At 32.9% G+C, this 18581-nt stretch overlaps 1 protein-coding gene across 1 annotated transcript in view; it reads left to right on the top strand.

The window, feature by feature from the left end:
* dock2-like (dedicator of cytokinesis protein 2) overlaps positions 1-18581 on the top strand; it is a 107701-nt gene that overhangs the window by 9914 nt on the left and 79206 nt on the right. Inside the window, exons 11-22 of the mRNA XM_067391226.1 lie at positions 390-525; positions 609-684; positions 1527-1603; positions 3792-4042; positions 4714-4812; positions 5328-5400; positions 9152-9255; positions 10505-10691; positions 12228-12325; positions 12416-12505; positions 13686-13786; positions 15552-15686. Coding sequence (XP_067247327.1) covers positions 390-525; positions 609-684; positions 1527-1603; positions 3792-4042; positions 4714-4812; positions 5328-5400; positions 9152-9255; positions 10505-10691; positions 12228-12325; positions 12416-12505; positions 13686-13786; positions 15552-15686 — 1427 coding nt within the window. The remainder of the gene's footprint in view (positions 1-389; positions 526-608; positions 685-1526; positions 1604-3791; positions 4043-4713; positions 4813-5327; positions 5401-9151; positions 9256-10504; positions 10692-12227; positions 12326-12415; positions 12506-13685; positions 13787-15551; positions 15687-18581) is intronic.

Here is an 18581-nt window from a genome sequence, read left to right as displayed (position 1 = left end):
TATCTCATAATATTTACTTTTACTTTTTAATCTCAAAATAGTATTTATTTATTTTCCTCATAATGACTTTTTAATCTCATAATTTGACTTTTTCATAATTTTCTTATCATAAATGTGACTTTTAATGTCACAACATTTGACTTCTAATGCCATAATGATGACTTTTTATGTCATCATTATGTCATTTTATGTCAGAATTATGAAATTTTGTGTCATACTGTAATTTCTACATTTCATTTTTTATTCTCATAATGATGATTTACATAATTATGATGGAATTAGGCTTTCATTAAAGTGCCATTAATATTACAAATAAATGTTTATTTTATTGATGGTAAAGTTTTTTTTGATGTCCTAAAGATCGAAAGAGTCTCTTTCTCTCTGTAAAGGATCTGGGGAATAAAGACCTGAACCGAGAGAAGATCTATCTGATCTGTCAGATTGTGCGTGTGGGCCGTATGGATCTGAAAGATACCCCTCATAAGAAATGGACGATGGGCCTGCGGAGGCCGTTTGGTGTGGCTGGTAAATATCAGGGGGAATGTTCTCATTTGATCTGAATTTGGCATAGAGATGCACAGCTGATATATATCTGTGCTTACTGGCAGTGATGGACATCAGTGACATCATCAAAGGAAAGACAGAATGTGACGAAGAGAAGCAGTATTTCATTCCATTTCATCCGTAAGTTTCTTCTCGTCTCCTCTTCGCCCTGTCTGATAGGAATAGTTCACCCAAACGTGGAAGTTCTCTCATTGTTTGCTCACCGTAACGTTGTTTTAATTGAGTTTTGATTGATTTGATATCAATTTTCACAGTTTTCTTTTTCTGTGAATCATAGCACAGTTGATCCAAACACATCTGTCATAGTTTGAGACCTGATTTTAGTCCTTTAATATACAGTAACAGTTCATGCCCATTCAAATATGAATACATTTGTACATATAAAATGTTATATTTTTATATTTTAAATGACATTTTCTATTCCTAATTAACTACTTATTTACATTTGCATGATGCTGTTGTTATTATTATCAAAAGTATCTTGGATAAAACCAACTTTAAGTCAAGTCATAGACCAGTACTTCATGTCCATTCAAATGCTATTTACAATACATTTTGTTTATTAAAATATAATGCTATAATTAAGTCAATATGACATTAAAAGTAAAATGTATGACTTTTGATCTCTAAATTATTTTTTTTTAAATCTCAGAATTGTTTGTCATCATTTTCATTTTGTCATTTTTGTCTCATAATATATAATTATGACTTTTTATATGAAATTTTCTATTTTTAATTTGTTGTTACATGTACTAATGACCAATTTTAATTTATATATATATGTGTGTGTGTGTGTCAATGCACACATTTGTATGTAAAGATTTCTTATTAATGTACATTTACTAATGCAAATTTACCGTGATGTTATTATTGAAAGTAATTAGTGTTATTATGTTCTTCTATTCTTGTGTTCTCATGTCTGTGTGTGTTTCTTATGTTCTTGTGTTTGTGTGTGTTTGTAGGGTCTTAGCTGAGAATGACTTTCTGCACACTCTTCTAAACAAGGTGACGACGTCCCGTGGTGACAGCGGAGGTCAAGGTACGACTCACTGTGGTTATCTCTGCTCAATTGACAGCACAACACCATTTCCTCAGCTAATGCTTTAATACTCGTAAATAATCCCATCTACACACACACACACACACAATACCGGCAGAACAGAGTGATTGAGCTGTGAGAGAGAGCGGTGAGCTTCAGGACTTTTAAGTCATTAACACAGACATTAGAGAATGAGACGAGGAGGAAAGGACAGTGGAGAGATGAACAAAAACAGCCTAACACATAATTTATGATGCTATTTTACTCCATCCACCACCTGTAGTCATCAGTGTTTGGTGCATTGCTAAGTAATTAATTTCTGTAATTTAATTACTTTTCCCTTGAAAAAGTAAAAGATTACTCTTAATTACTCTGTAATTTAATAATACTTCTGATGTAATTGCATTAAATACTGTATAGAGACTATAGAACAATTTTATATTATACAATAGTGGATTTAACATCAAAATTTAATGTCTAATGTTAAAAATGTATGTTTTTAATGTAACCTTATGCCTTTAAATACTTTTGTCAGTTCAAGAATAATTTATGTAATTTAATATTATTTATTTGAAAGAATTAAAAGAACAGTTTCATTTTTCTATCCTTGTATTGTTCAACTGGTCAAGGCTGATTTGGGATTTACAGTGGCATGAAAAAGTATGTGAACCCCTTGCAGAATCTGAAAATGAGAATTATTTTAATAAAATAAGAGGGATAATAAAAAATGCATGTTATTTTTTGTTTAGTACTGTCCTGATTAAGATATTTTACATAAAAGATGTTTTCATTTAGTTCACAAGACAAAACAATAGCTGAATTGATTAAAATAACCCCATTCATAAGTATGTGAAGCATTGATTCTCAATACTGTGTGTGGTTACCTGATGATCCACGACTGTTTTTGTGTTTTGTGATGGTTGTTCCTGAGTCTCTTGTTTGTCCTGAGCAGTTAAACTGAGCTCTGTTCTTCAGAAAAATCCTCCATCTCCTGCAGATTCATCAGTTTTCAAGCATTTTTGCATATTTGAACCCTTTCCAGCAGTGACTGTAGGATTTTGAGATCTGTGTTTTCATACTGAGGACAAATGAGGGTCTCAAACTCAACTATTAAAAAAGGTTCAAACATTCACTGATGCTCCAGAAGGAAACACAATGCATTAAGAGTCGGGGGGGTGAAAACTTTTGAACAGGATGAAGATGTCACAATTTTTCTTATTTTGTTTAAATATCGTTGTTTTTCATTTAGTACTGCCCTTCAGAACCAACAGAAGATACTTGCATGTTTTCCTGGAAAAAAAAGGAGCTTCTGGAGCATCAGTGAATGTTTGAACCTTTTTTAATAGTTGAGTTTGAGTCCCTCAGTTGTCCTCAGTATGAAAACACAGATCTCAAAATCCTACAGTCACTGCTGGAAAGGGTTCAAATATGCAAAAATGCTTGAAAACTGATGAATCTGCAGGATCTGGAGGATTTTTCTGAAGAACAGAGCTCAGTTTAACTGCGGGTTAACTGGGGTTATTTTAATCAATTCAGCTATTGTTTTGTCTTGTCAACTAAATGCAAACATCTTTTATGTAAAATATCTTACTCAGGACAGTACTAAACAAAAAATAACATGCAGTTTTTATTATCCCTCTTATTTTATGAAAATAATTCTAATTTTCACAAATTCTGCAAGAGGTTCACATACTTTTTCATGCCACTGTAGAAGTAATTAGTAATAAGTAATGCAATACCTTACCAGAGTAATAAGTACAGTAATCTAATTACACTGCTTAGTAGCTAGTAATTAATTATATTTTTTGAGTCATTTACCCAACACTAGAAGTCATCACATAAATCATACACTGCTCTAAATAATGTTGTGTAATAATAAGTTTTTACTGTTGAAAAATTGTTTGCATTTTTGTCATGATCCCGATTCCAAAACTGCTATAAAATATTAACAAACATACTGAAAAAAATTGGCTTTGAAACAGTTTTCATTTAAAAATTACTAGTAAATTTCTCATATAAGGACATGACAAGTAACACACTGAATTAAACATTAAATAAAATTTTGAAGTAGAAAGACTAAAATGGTATTTTCTTATAAAACGTTGTTTTATTTACAACTTCGAAATATCATTTTTTAGAGTGTGTTTTTCATTGACTCACATCAGAGTGTGTTTCTCCTGTCACGCAGGTCTGTGGGTCACCATGAAAGCTCTAGTGGGTGACATCATCCAGATCCGAAAGGAATATCCTCACCTTGTGGACCGGAGCACTGTGGTTGCTCGAAAACTGGGTTTTCCTGAGATCATCATGCCAGGTGACATCCGTAACGACATCTACCTCACGCTGCACTCCGGAGACTTTGACAAGTACAACAAAACCACACAGAAGAACGTGGAGGTCATAATGCTGGTGTGTGACGAGGAGGGGAAGGTCGTGCCGGTGAGTGAAACCTCTTAACATGAGGTCAAAGGTCAGCCGATGGGTTAGACAAGGAAATATTCTGATTGGGATAGGGTTTTTTGTGTATACATTTTATATTTTTATATATACTTATATATATTATTTGTCATAATATTTGTTCATGCTATTATTGAAAGTATCTTGGTTAAAATTTATAACTTTAATTCAGTAGAGTAGACCAGTAGTTCATGTTTATCCAGTTTTTTTTCAATAAATTCTTTTTTACTTTATGTACTTTAATATAAAAATTTAAATACATTTAAAATATATTTAAAATGTACTAAACTATTTCTTTACATTTAATAATGACCTGTAATAATATTAGTTCATGTTATGTTGAAATGTATAATTTTAATAAGTCAAATCATAGAGCATTAGTTCATGTCTGTCCAAATAATATTTTCAGTAATTTTTATAATTTATATATATATATATATATATATATATATATATATATATATATATATATATATATATATATATATATATATATATATATATATATATATAATATGCAATTTTAAAATGCATTCAAAAGGCATTCCTAACGATTGGTCAAAGGTCAGCCGATTAATTAGATGAGGAAATAGTCTGATTTGGGTGGGTCTTTCTGTGTTGATTGACAGCTCACTTGTGTTCTTATCATACAGAACTCAATCTGTCTGGGAGCTGGAGATCGGCCTGTGAACGAATATAGGTCAGTCATTTACTACCAGATCAAACAACCTCGCTGGATGGAAACTTTTAAGGTGAGAGAGAAATTGAGCATTAAACAGCATTCACAACCTATTTTTCTTCCATCACATGACATGTTTATGTTTGAAACATGATGTTCAGCAAGAAAAATGTTGTGCATGGCTTGATTTCATGCACACATTCTAACCATTCAACCATTTTTTTATCCATCCAATCCATTTATGAAGCCAGGTGATTTGGAGAGAAGGTTAAAAAATAAGACCAGTAAAATGCATAAATTAAATGGGTTCATGTTGACACTAATGTTCATTTCTAAAGTGTAAATCCTCTTGTATCCGTATCCCCAGTAGTTCAACCCTGCAATACCAGAAGATGCAGTTTCAGGACTGCATATAAATCATCTCTAAAAATTAATAATACAAATACAGAATTAAATAGTAAGTGTTACTAAGTGGTAGTACATACAAATAACTAGGGTCCTAGATATGCAGTCCTGAAACGGCACAATCCTGCTATTTTTCGGCTCGGTTTCAGTCTGTATGTAGTAACGCCTTCCTCCGGCCTGTAGGTGGCGATTCCTCTGGAGGAGATGCCCAGAATCCACCTGCGGTTCATGTTTCGTCATAGATCCTCACAGGAGTGTAAGTTTCACAGTTCCTACAGTATTTTTCTGTATGGAAGCTTGTTTATGCCAAAATGTAAAAAATAAAAAAGTTAATTATGACTTTTCATTTCACAATTCTAAATTTTTCTTGCAATTGCGAGTTTATAACTCTCATTTCTGACTTTTTAACTCACAATTCTGTTTATAATGTGAGATATAAAGTCACATTTAACTTTTTTAACTCCGTGGCAGAAACGAGCCTCTATAGTTCTAAACTACAATTTAAAAAATGTGAAAATATTGATTATCAAGTCATAATATGATAATTTTATGACCAGTACTGCCTTGCTGTCTTGCCACATATTCAGTAGTATATACTTTACTATCAGCAGTTTTGCAAATGTTCTACAATTTTTATCATATGTAACTTTAAAACATCTTGTGTATTTTAAATATATTGTACTACAGTAACCCTCTACTGCACACATGTTGATGACACATGAAAAACAAAAATATTCCACATCATTTTTTTGGTTCATTTGGGAACATTTTATTGATAAAAAATGTTTTCACCCCCACCCCAAAATAATTTTTGTTGCCCTGTGCAACAATGGTACAGAATCATAGATCATCAAAATCACCATTTTTTTTTTTTAAAAAAAGGTTAAGAAATCATTAAGTAAAAAGGGAAAAACACTTGAAATTGAATTTGATATATGCATAGGTTTGTATCATGTAATGTGTCATGTCACATAATGTACTACAGTACATGTAATAAGATTTCAGTCCATATGAAACTTCAAAAAGCACTTCTTCTCGGCTGTGAAATAGAGGTGTATGTTACAATTTTTGCACATCACTTTGGGTGTTCCTGCGCACCCAGGAACCCTGCATCTTCCCTTCTTATAACACATTATGGCCAATGTGATGTATTGTCCAAAACATCCTTGAAAAGTACCGCACAACGTTTTCCTGAGGCAATGAAAAGAAAAACTGAATTTCTGAACATGCAAAATAAAATAAAAACGTCATAAAACCTGACAAAAGTCTTCTCTACATATACATGAGATTTGACCACACACTCACTTGCAAAAAGTTTTTATTAACCAACGTTTCGCCACAAAGCCTTTGTCAAGGTATGAATTTGTGCCGAAACGTTGGTTAATAAAAACTTTTTGCAAGTGAGTGTGTGTTCAAATCTACGGAAGAGGATTAGGGCCAAGCAATAATAAAAAAAATAAAAAAATAAAACCATCCTGAGATTAAAGTTGTTAAATTTCGAGAAAAAAGTGTAGATAAAATGTTGAGAATAAACTCATTAAATTTCGAGAAAAAAACTTGTTAAATTTCGAGAAAAAAGTCGAGATAAAATGTTGAGAATAAACTTGTTAAATTACGAGAAAAAACTTGTTCAATTTCGAGAAAAAACTTGTTCAATTTCGAGAAAAAAGTCGAGATAAAATGTTGAGAATAAACTTGTTAAATTACGAGAAAAAACTAATTCAATTTCGAGAAAAAGTCGAGATAAAATGTTGAGAATAAACTTGTTAAATTACGAGAAAAAACTCGTTCAATTTCGAGAAAAAAGTTGAGATAAAATGTTGAGAATAAACTCGTTAAATTATGAGAAAAAAACTGGTTAAATTTCGAGAAAAAGTCGAGATAAAATGTTGAGAATAAATTTGTTAAATTACGAGAAAAAACTCGTTCAATTTCGAGAAAAAAGTTGAGATAAAATGTTGAGAATAAACTCATTAAATTTCGAGAAAAAAACTTGTTAAATTTCGAGAAAAAAGTCGAGATAAAATGTTGAGAATAAACTTGTTAAATTACGAGAAAAAACTTGTTCAATTTCGAGAAAAAACTTGTTCAATTTCGAGAAAAAAGTCGAGATAAAATGTTGAGAATAAACTTGTTAAATTACGAGAAAAAACTAATTCAATTTCGAGAAAAAGTCGAGATAAAATGTTGAGAATAAACTTGTTAAATTACGAGAAAAAACTCGTTCAATTTCGAGAAAAAAGTCGAGATAAAATGTTGAGAATAAAGTCATTAAATTACGAGATAAAACTCGTTCAATTTCGAGAAAAAAGTCGAGATAAAATGTTGAGAATAAAGTCATTAAATGACGAGAAAAAACTCGTTCAATTTCGAGAAAAAAGTCGAGATAAAATGTTGAGAATAAACTCGTTAAAATACGAGAAAAAACTTGTTCAATTTCGAGAAAAAAGTCATTCAATTTCAAGAAAAAAGTCGAGATAAAATGTTGAGAATAAACTCATTAAATTTCGAGAAAAAAAACTTGTTAAATTTCGAGAAAAAAGTTGAGATAAAATGTTGAGAATAAACTCATTAAATTTCGATAAAAAAGACGAGATAAAATGTTGAGAATAAACTTGTTAAATTACGAGAAAAAAGTCATTCAATTTCGAGAAAAAAGTCAAGATAAAATGTTAATAAACTCGTTCAATTTTGAGAAAAAAACTGGTTAAATTTCGAGAAAAAAGTCGAGATAAAATGTTGAGAATGAACTCGTTAAATTATGAGAAAAAAACTGGTTAAATTTCGAGAAAAAGTCAAGATAAAATGTTGAGAATAAATTTGTTAAATTACGAGAAAAAACTCGTTCAATTTCGAGAAAAAAGTCGAGATAAAATGTTGAGAATAAACTCATTAAATTTCGAGAAAAAAACTTGTTAAATTTCGAGAAAAAAGACGAGATAAAATGTTGAGAATAAACTTGTTAAATTACGAGAAAAAACTCATTCAATTTCGAGAAAAAGTCAAGATAAAATGTTGAGAATAAATTTGTTAAATTACAAGAAAAAACTTTAAATTTCGAGAAAAAAGTTGAGATAAAATGTTGAGAATAAACTCGTTAAATTACGAGAAAAAACTTGTTCAATTTCGAGAAAAAAGTTGAGATAAAATGTTGAGAATAAACTCGTTAAATTATGAGAAAAAACTTGTTAAAGTCGAGATAAAATGTTTAAATTATGAAAAATCATTAAATTATGAGAAAGTCATTAAATTATGAGAAAAAAGTAGTTAAATTACGAGAACAAATTCGTTAAATTACGAGTTTATTCTCAACAACTTCCATCACAACAATTTAACAACTCTAATCTCGAGATGGTTTTCTTTTTTTATTATTGCTTGGCCCTAATCCTCTTCCGTACAAATCTCATGTATATTTAGATTTATCTCTCTTGACCTGCAGCTTGGATGGAGTACGTCAAAAGGCTTCACTACACCATAGGCACACACATATTTTTATGTACAGTTCATTTCATTTTAAATAAGATTTCTAAAGCAAATAATCTTGCCTTCTTCTCACACCATGTGCTCCTGTGACCATGTGTCAGAACAGGATGTCCCACCTTTAAATGGTGCTTGATAGGTACTCCCACACCTTACTGAACTGTTCTCGACCTTTCTAATTGGTTGTAATCATTTAAAGAAAAATTGACTAAACATAGGGCTTAAGAAAACTTTCCGTTGCCCTCGCTGTGCTGTAGAGGGTTAAAGTTCAGCTGATTGAAAAAAAGTTCCTAAAGGGGAGGGGCATCCTAATTCTAGAAAGCATGTGATTGGATAATGCAACATGAGTCATCAATGTTTTGATGTGTGCACTAGCATAGAGATGATCTGAAAGCTATTGAATTAAAAGCATCATAACTATAATTTAGACTCTTCATGTCCAATCTGTCATATGGTACAAGATATGATGCTGAATGATAGTGGAAATTAAGTCAGATATGAATAAATGTGTGATTTGTGTTGTGCAGCAAAGGACAAGAGTGAAAGAAACTTTGCGATGGCGTTTGTGCGTCTGATGAAGGAAGATGGAACCGTTCTGAGAGATGGCATACATGAGCTCACTGTCTTTAAGGTCAGAAACACATATGTACCGAGTCTCAATGTGTCCAAAAAAGTGGTAAAAATGATTTAATATCATTCTTACATGGGTTTTTGAGTGGATTGTAATGGTGCAAAGCATTTTTATGATACGTTTTTCTTTAAAACAATTATAGGCCTAAACGATGCATTAATGAGATTAAAAATGTGAAGACTGGATTAGATTTAAATCACTTAAAAGAGAGAAGCCTCATTTAATAATATTTAATATGCAGAAGGTTTACCAATTATTTACACATTAATATCTTAAAGGTATAGTAGCACAAACTTCCTATTCACAATTACAATTACCGATATAAGCGAACATAATCGTTTCTAATGTCTGTGAACTTTTTAGTTACTACACCTCTATGATTTCAGTCAATACACAAAGTGATCAACATTCATTTCCAGAAAGCAGATGTTTACCTTGGAGCAAATGTAGATGTCCTTATTGATCTTAAGCATGTTAAGTTGGGAAATAACACCTATTATAAGTGTAACAAAATGTTTTCTATATTTAGTAATATCTGTAAAATTCAGTTCCAAATAGATCTTCCATATACTGCCAACAAATATTTTCTTACTTTGTATTTTTGCCTTGTTTTCCATTAAAAATATCTAAACATCTTTTAATCAAGATACATTTACTTGAGCACAAAAATGAGTTAAGATACAAAGTCTTGTTTTCTGAAAAATTGATCAAAATTAAATGAGATTGATTAAACAAAACAAAAACAAAAAAATCTGTCAATGGGGTAAGAAACATAATCTTATTTTCCCTTTGAAACAAGTTTATTTTTCTGACACCACTGACAGATTATTTTTCTTGTATCAAGCTTAAACTGTGTTTAAAACTATTGTCTCATAATTATGCAGAAACAATAAATAAATAAATAAATGTAATAGTTGGAAAATAAATAAAGGGATAAATAACTTGATAAAACAAATATAACTAATTTAACTTAATCATGAATTTATTTTTGTATAATTTTTCCCCCCATCATGCAATTGGTTTATGATCAACTTAGGCTCGCAATGCTTTTGGGATTTTCTCTGTAATTACAAAATAAGCACAGGCATTTGACCAGAAACCTACCATCCACTGGGTGTTTATTTTTCATTTCTGTAGGTTTTGGCTTCCATAAATAATATGACAGCTAAGTTAATCAGCTAAATTAATCAGTTTTACACGTTTACCAGCAAATATGGACATGCTGCATCTCTTTTCTGTCTTTCTGTAGGGTGACAGTAAGCGTATGGAGGAAGTCAGCTCCTATCTGTCCCTGCCGTCTGAGCGCAGTCACCCCGACGGTCACAAGGGGGCGACGCTGATGCGCAGCTCCAGCAGTGTGGGCGGGCTGTCGGTCAGCTCCAGAGACACGTTCATCATCGCCACGCTTGTCTGCTCCACCAAACTCACTCAAAACGGTGTGTGGATGTGTGTGCTGGAGGGAAGAATGGGGGAAAATGTGTCATGTAGGCTAGCTTTTATATTCAAAATGAAATGACATTCACAGTCCATTTCACTTCTGCAATGTTATGAATTTCCATGAGAAAAAAGATATTCAGCGAGGAAAAACATGTAGGGCAGAATTTTATTCATCAGGTGGTGAAAAGTGTTTCTATATGACAGGAGGTTGAAAAATAAGAGGTCTCGATGACATCAGCTGAAAAGGAAAGTCGTTTCAGAGGCGAAACAGGTTATTACATTGTGATGAAAGATAACAAGACAAACCGTTTTTTACAATAACGTGCACTGATTCACAAAAAGGCCAGGAATGCCTTGTTTTGAAAGAAAATAGATCAATCAATTTATATATAAACCATGTAAAGCCTGACGTATAAAATAATAGTCAGATTTTTTTTTTTTTCTAATGAAACTGTTTATTGTGCCTTTATGCAAAATCTAAAAGGTTTGCATGTTTTTTGGTTGTTGTTGAAAATCATTTTTGACACATAAGGCTTTTTGGCTCATATGATATAGTGAGAATATAGAGCTCAAACTTGTGGAGAAAAAACAGCTCAGGTTTATTCATATTGAGAAAAAATATGAAATTTAGATGCTGATATTTATACGGACAAAAAGTAAAATGAAATTCTGATGCTCGTAATGTAAGTCAATGAGATTTTTATAACAGTACAGCACATTTATTTAAAATGCATATAAATATCAGTCGTCATTCTAGATCTCATTCTTATTAAGATGATATTTAAATGCTTAGTTTTATGAAAGCTCTGTAGTTTAAAACATATAATGCAATGCAATACAATGATGACTGACAGATGAACAAATAAACCCGATGATCATATTTGATTCTCACATCTGAGCATGATTTTCCAAAAACATGATGTATGGATAATCAGGTAAACCAAAGTTGCTTCAGTAAGTGTTCATCTTGAAATATTACTAACAATATAAAAGTTATTCTTGTTTAAAAATCAGTAAAGATTTCACAGATTTCACTATTATATTAAATTATATTATACTATTATGCTAAAAGGCCTTTTACTTGATAAAAAGTATAAACTATCAATCAGTTGACAGAATGACTATAGTAGATTATGTGCAACAGGTTTATCAACAAAGTTTTGATCGGGTTAATCATTTAGAGGCCTTCGAAATTTGCACATCAAATAAGATACAGTAGGCTTTATAGGGTAAAATCTAAATGTTTAAATTTAGTTTGTGTCTGTGTGTGTGTGTGTGTGCACTATTGTTGAAGGACACACACTCATACACACACAGACAGACGCAGGTGTGCTGTAACAGCTGTTCTTGAGAAAGCCCGTTAATCACGCTAATGAATCTTCTGGATACATCCATCACAATGCAACCCTAACGAACACACACACACACACACACACACACTCTGACATATTCACTGGTAAACGCATGAACTAAACAGATTCATTAATGCATCCTAATTAAGAGTCAGTTGAGGATACACTGTCTCTGTCTCTCAGTTGGTCTGTTGGGTCTGCTGAAGTGGAGAACTCGTCCTGAAATGCTGAAACAAAACCTACAAGAGCTCAAACTCATTGATGGAGAGGAAGTTGTGAAGGTGTGTTCAAAACTCAAATTACACATGAGCATCTGTAGCTCAGTATGCATGTTAGTTTACATGTGTGTGTGTGTTTGTGTGTGTGTGTAGTTCTTGCAGGACACCTTGGACGCCCTGTTCAACATCATGATGGAACATTCTCAGACTGATGACTATGATATTTTGGTGTTTGACGCTCTGGTAAGCAGCATCCACACACACACATACGCACACACACACACGCACGCACGCACGCACGCACGCACACACACACAAACACACACACACACATTTGCACTCTTGCAGAAAACAAATGTTCCAAAAGAAGGTTTTTGCAGAAGAATGATTTTTGGTTCCCCAAAACCTTGTAGTTCTTAATAGAACCTTTTTTCCCCTTAGTGCAAAGAATGTTCTATTATTCGAAAGAACCTTTTTCTACTATAAAGAACCTTTTGTGCAATTAAAAGGTTTCATGGATGATAAAGGTTCTTTATGGGACTATTGATGCCAATAAAGAACCTTTATGTTTAAGAGTGTAATTTCTAGCTGCTTTGTGGGCATTTCACAGACTTTTGTTGTGTTTATATAAAGCTAATTAAAGTAACGACTAACCCAACCCCTGCAAGAAAACTTAAAAAACATTATTTAGTGTATTTATGAATCACTTTTCTAAAATGAGGTTGCTCCAAAATGTCCCTAAAGGGAGGTTTTGTCCTATTTAGCTCACTTCTGCTGAAAGATTCTAGTCCCTAAATTATAAACCATCCATCCATCCATCCATCCATCCATCCATCCATCCATCCATCCATCCATCCATCCATCCATCCATCCATCCATCCATCCATCCATCCATCCATCCATCCATCCATCCATCCATCCTTTTTAAGTATATAAAGTCTTTTTTTTTTTTTTTTTTTTTTTTTTATAATTACATTTTTAAACATGTTAAAAATGTTCTTTGGAGCTTTTTATGTCCAATGAATTTACATGACTTTTCCAGTCATTTATGAATACAGGATAATCCTTTTTTTTTTTTTAAATAATTTTATTTTAAATGGATATTTATCAGTAATTTCTACCTGAATAAATATTTTAGAGCTTGACATAGATAGAAATTTTCATAACTTTCATTTTATTCATATATTTTATTTTAAGTCTAGAAATCACAAAATCACAGTCTTCTAAGACTGTCTTCTAACAATTGTCGGAGGGGCAAATTAAAATAAGACACATAATGACATTCCTCTTGATTTTTAGATATAGCTAATTTTTAAGTTTATTTTGTCTTAAAATTATTTCAAATAAGCCATCTTGCAGCCCTCTAGTTAGGAACCACAGTTATAATTGATGCATTGCAGATGAGTGTCTCTCTCTTTCTCAGATCTATATCATCGGTCTGATCGCCGACAGAAAGTTTCAGCATTTTAACACTGTGTTAGAGGCCTATATCAAACAACACTTCAGCGCCACACTGGCTTACAAGTAAGTCAAAAGCTTTCCATTGTGCTTCTAAACACTAGATGGCAGTATGTGTGTGAGTCCAAAATGTACATGAATATCAGTTACACAAATGATTAAAGATGACCTATTATGGCCTTTTTTAACCTATTATGCCCATCTTGATTTTGTTTTTGGGCTCTACTAGAACAGGTTTTAATGCTTGGATGTTCAAAAACACATTATTCTTCCCATTTTTGTCATAGTTGCAGCTTCTCTCTTAGCAGTCTGTCAGTAACACTGTTTAGTTCCTCTATGAAGCCCCACCTTCTTAAAAGTTCAGTGCGCTCTGATTGGTCAGCTGGAGCAGCGTGTTGTGATTGGTCAAGTGCTTCGAGCTGCCAGTTTCAACCCACTACTACTAACTAACTTAACCAGGCCCCGCCCCTTTATTCTGCATATGCCTTTGGCAGGAATTATTTAAAGGTGTAGTCAAGAGTTCAGTACATGGAAATGACATACAGTGAGTCTCAAACTCCATTGTTTCCTCCTCCTTATATAAATCTCATTTGTTTAAAAGACCTCCAAAGAACAGGCGAATCTCAACATAACACTGTTACGTAACAGTCGGGGTGTACGCCCCCAATATTTGCATATGCCCGCCCATGTTCCCAACATTATGAAAGGCATTACACAAGAGCAGCCAGTATAAACGTCTGGATCTGTGCACAGCTGAATCATCAGACTAGGTAAGCAAGTAAGAACAATAGCGAAAAATGGCAGATGGAGCAATAATAACTGACATGATCCATGATATCATGATATTTTTAGTGATATTTGTAAATTGTCTTTCTAAATGTTTTGTTAGCATGTTGCTAATGTACTGTTAAATGTGGTTAAAGTTACCATCATTTCTTACTGTATTCACGGAGACAAGAGCCGTCGCTATTTTCATTTTTAAACACTTGCAGTCTGTATAATTCATAAATACAACTTCATTCTTTATAAATCTCTCCAACAGTGTAGCATTAGCAGTTAACCACGGAGCACAGCCTCAAATTCATTCAGAATCAAATGTAAACAATATAACGGTATACAATACTCACATAATCCAACGCATGCATGACGAACACTTTGTAAAGATCCATTTGAGGGTTATATTAGCTGTGTGAACTTTTTTTATGCACTGTTCAAGGCAAGCGCGAGCTCCATGGGCGTGGAGCACGAGAATTAAAGGGCCAGTAGCCCTGAATCGGCTCATTTATAATGATGCCCCCCCAAAAAAAATGTATTAAAAAAAAAACTATGGGGTATTTTGAGCTGAAACTTCATAGACACATTCAGGGGACACCTTAGACTTATATTACATATTTTTAAATGAGGAATACTGTGATGTGCTCATTCCTGGAAGAAATGTCAAGACTACAATGGAGGCATTTCAGGGAGTTCAGAAACACTGACACTGATATAGAGAAGAACTCCTGCTGAAGGGACCTTGTGCTTTAGAACTTTGCAGACATTTTTCATGCTCAAACAGCAACATTACACACTAAAGAAAGATGAACATGGAAAAGGCAGAATAGGTCCTAGATGATGAGATTATGTCATAGTAGCATTAATGTTGACATATTGCATTACTAGTATGTTCTATATGATTTATGTGTATGGTCTTATCTTTGTCTTAAAGTATCTTTATTTTGTAGTTTAATTAATTTAGTTTAAGTTATTTAGATAATTATTGGTGATTACTGTACCTACAAAACCTCATGAACACACACAAACTCTCTCTGTCTCTTTCTGTGTGCTGTAGGAAGTTGATGTCCGTGCTGAAGAAATATCTGGATGTATCCAGTCGAGGAGAGGCCTGTGAACCCATCCTGAGGACGCTCAAAGCCCTCGAGTACATCTTCAAATTCATCGTCCGCTCCCGAATGCTCTACTCTCAGTAAGTTTTAATCAGTTTTATGCATGAAAATCTAAAAAAAAAAATCAGACCTCAAACTTTTGACCCTGATTATGTTTAATTAAGAGATTGGCGTCCAGTTATTGTCTCAGATGTAAATACGGTTATTTTGCATTTTTTCAATTCATTTTATTATTCATAATTTTTTTCCTATTATATGTAAAGTTTTCTGACTGTCTAATCAAAAGAGGCAGTTGCCATTGATATTTTCAATTTTGACACACTGGAAGTGCATTGCATTGTGGGATACAGTTTTGTTTTGTTTTTTTATGCAAAATATTTCTCACTTTTTCCTTTTGAATTCGGCTTGAAATATGACCTGCTCGTGTTCTTGAAAACAGCAAGAAACCCAATAAGAAAGAGTTGTGATGAGTAGTCTGCTAGAGCGGAGTCTGTGACTGTTCATTCATCTGAACGTGGGCTGAAAGCAAAACAAAACACACGGAAATGAACGTCCAGCTGCTTTGGGCTGAGATTAAGGCAGACGTTTTTAAGGCGCCGTGGTCGTTTTTTAGGGGTTTTGACAGGGTCGCATGTCCTCCAGCACGTTCTGTCTGTGGCGTTTTGTCGAGGAGTGTAACAGCAGTGCCTGACGGTCATTAAGGGCCCGTGTCTGCCTGTGATTTATGACTCTGCCTGTGGGGCCCCTGGATGCTGTCATCGAGCGGCACTGCAGAAACACAGGCTGTGGCTGATGCTCATTCACACTGCCATTGCTCTGATAGTTTCACACTTAACTATGCAAACACACAATCAGCAGTGATTGCCAGGTGTGCATCCTTTTATATGGCTGACATAAACATCTCAACCATTCATTAACTAACTTTAACTTGCTCAACAAGACTCTCTTCAAACTGTTGCTCTGCTGTGAAGTTATTTGAGGAGAAATAGAAAACTGTCTCTCTAATGCTCACTATAGCATCGTTTGTATACTTGCATTGTGTTATTAATGTTCTGGCACGTTTTAAAATGCAGCGATAACGGCACGTGAAATTGTGTTGCCATATGAGTCTGCGGTTCACAAACTGTGTGTATGTTGTACAGTGTGTTCAGTCATCAGGTTTGTGTAGAAGCTGATTGCATCATTAATTTGCCTAATAGCCATTGATGCCAAAACAGCTGCTAAATGAATCTTAATGAGTGTGAGTGTGAGTGTGTGTGTGTGTGTGTGTGTGTGTGTGTGTGTGTGTGTGTGTGTGTACGCACTAATGACCGTCAGAAGAAAGCGACAGATCAGTCTCACTGCAAACAACATTTGATCACAATAAGCACTTTAATTATGCAATGCAATCATCTTTCTTTCTTTCTTTCTTTCTTTCTTTCTTTCTTTCTTTCTTTCTTTCTTTCTTTCTTTCTTTCTTTCTTTCTTTCTTTCTTTCTTTCTTTCTTTCTTTCTTTCTTTCTTTCTTTCTTTCTTTCTTTCCATCCATCTCTCTCTCTCTCTCTCTCTCTATCTCTCTCTCTCTCTCTCTCTCTCTCTCATATTAACTACTCTGTTTAATGCCGTACACTGATGCATACTAAGATCTCTAGAAATGCAGCCCCATCACGGCCGGATCATTTTTCAGTGTTTATTAGTCCGAAGGCTCTCAGCAGGAGTGTTTTTGCTCTGGATTCAGTCCCGGCAGGAGGCGATTAGCTCTGATAATGGAGTTTGATGGAAAGCGTCATTGCTCTGCACTTTTAAAATAACTCTCTGATACTTCCAGATTAAACCGCAGACGTTAAATTCCCAGAGCAAAGAGTGTTTTCACCATGTGGGTGTGAGAACGCCTGGGTCGGGTGCATGCTCTCGAAATGTAATAAATCCTTTATATTAGATGGCTGAAAAGAGGTATTGGATGAGGAAATCACCCAAAATTGTTCATGAAATAATTATTATTTAGATATTTGGGTTATTCTTCAATTTAGAGAACGTTTCTGTCCTTTAACATAATTTTAAATGCTTAAAAAATAGATGCTTAAAAAGCTAGAAAGGTAGATTATAGTATATTTTTTGCTCTTTTGTTTTAAATGTGTTGAAAAGTTAAATCAAACAAGCTCTGTTTTAGGGTTACATTTTTTTTCTGAATTAAATTGATTCATGTCGTCCTTTCACTAGTGTGGGGTTTCCCAAACAGATATTGTGTTGATTAAAAAGATAAATTAAATCATAAAAATGTTACATTTAAATAAATAAAAAATAAATAAATAAAATACACAAAAAATTATTAAATATTTGATTTGTTTACCTGCATGTCATGTGAACATTACTGACATCAGAGTAGTTACTTTAGTATTATTTATATAAAGTATTTATTAATGTTTTGAAAATGCTTTTAGTTTTTATTTTCAGTTTAATTTTTATGCACTTTCATTATTTGTATTAGTTAATACAATAAATATTACTATTTATGTTTTTTTATTATTATTTCAGTTTAGTTCAGTTTCAGTGTTTATTTCCATTAAATGATTTGGTAGCACTTTACAGTAAGGTTCATTAGTTAACATTATTTAACTACATTAGTTAACATGAACTAATAATGAACTGCACTTATGCAGCATTTATTAATCTTTGTTAATGTCAGCATTTACTAATACATTATTAAAATCTTGTTAACATTAGTTAACATGAACAAACAATGAACAGCTGTATTTTCATTAACTAACATTAACGAAGATTAGTAACAAATACAGTAACAAATGTATTGCTCATGGTTAGTTCATGTACATTAACTAATGTTTAACTAATGAACCATGTTGCCGATTATTTTATTGCTTAAACTTAAATTTATTTTAGTTTGTTGCAAAGGCAACATTTATAATTTTCCTTACTTGAAGTTTTTCATTTATATTTTAAAACAGTTTCATTTTAATTAACAAAAGTTTTAAATAATT

The sequence above is a fragment of the Chanodichthys erythropterus genome, chromosome 1 (assembly GCF_024489055.1).
Source record: "Chanodichthys erythropterus isolate Z2021 chromosome 1, ASM2448905v1, whole genome shotgun sequence".
Lineage (NCBI taxonomy): Eukaryota > Metazoa > Chordata > Actinopteri > Cypriniformes > Xenocyprididae > Chanodichthys > Chanodichthys erythropterus.
The sequence above is the reverse complement of the archived record's forward strand: the minus strand, read 5'-3'. Positions and strand labels throughout refer to the sequence as shown.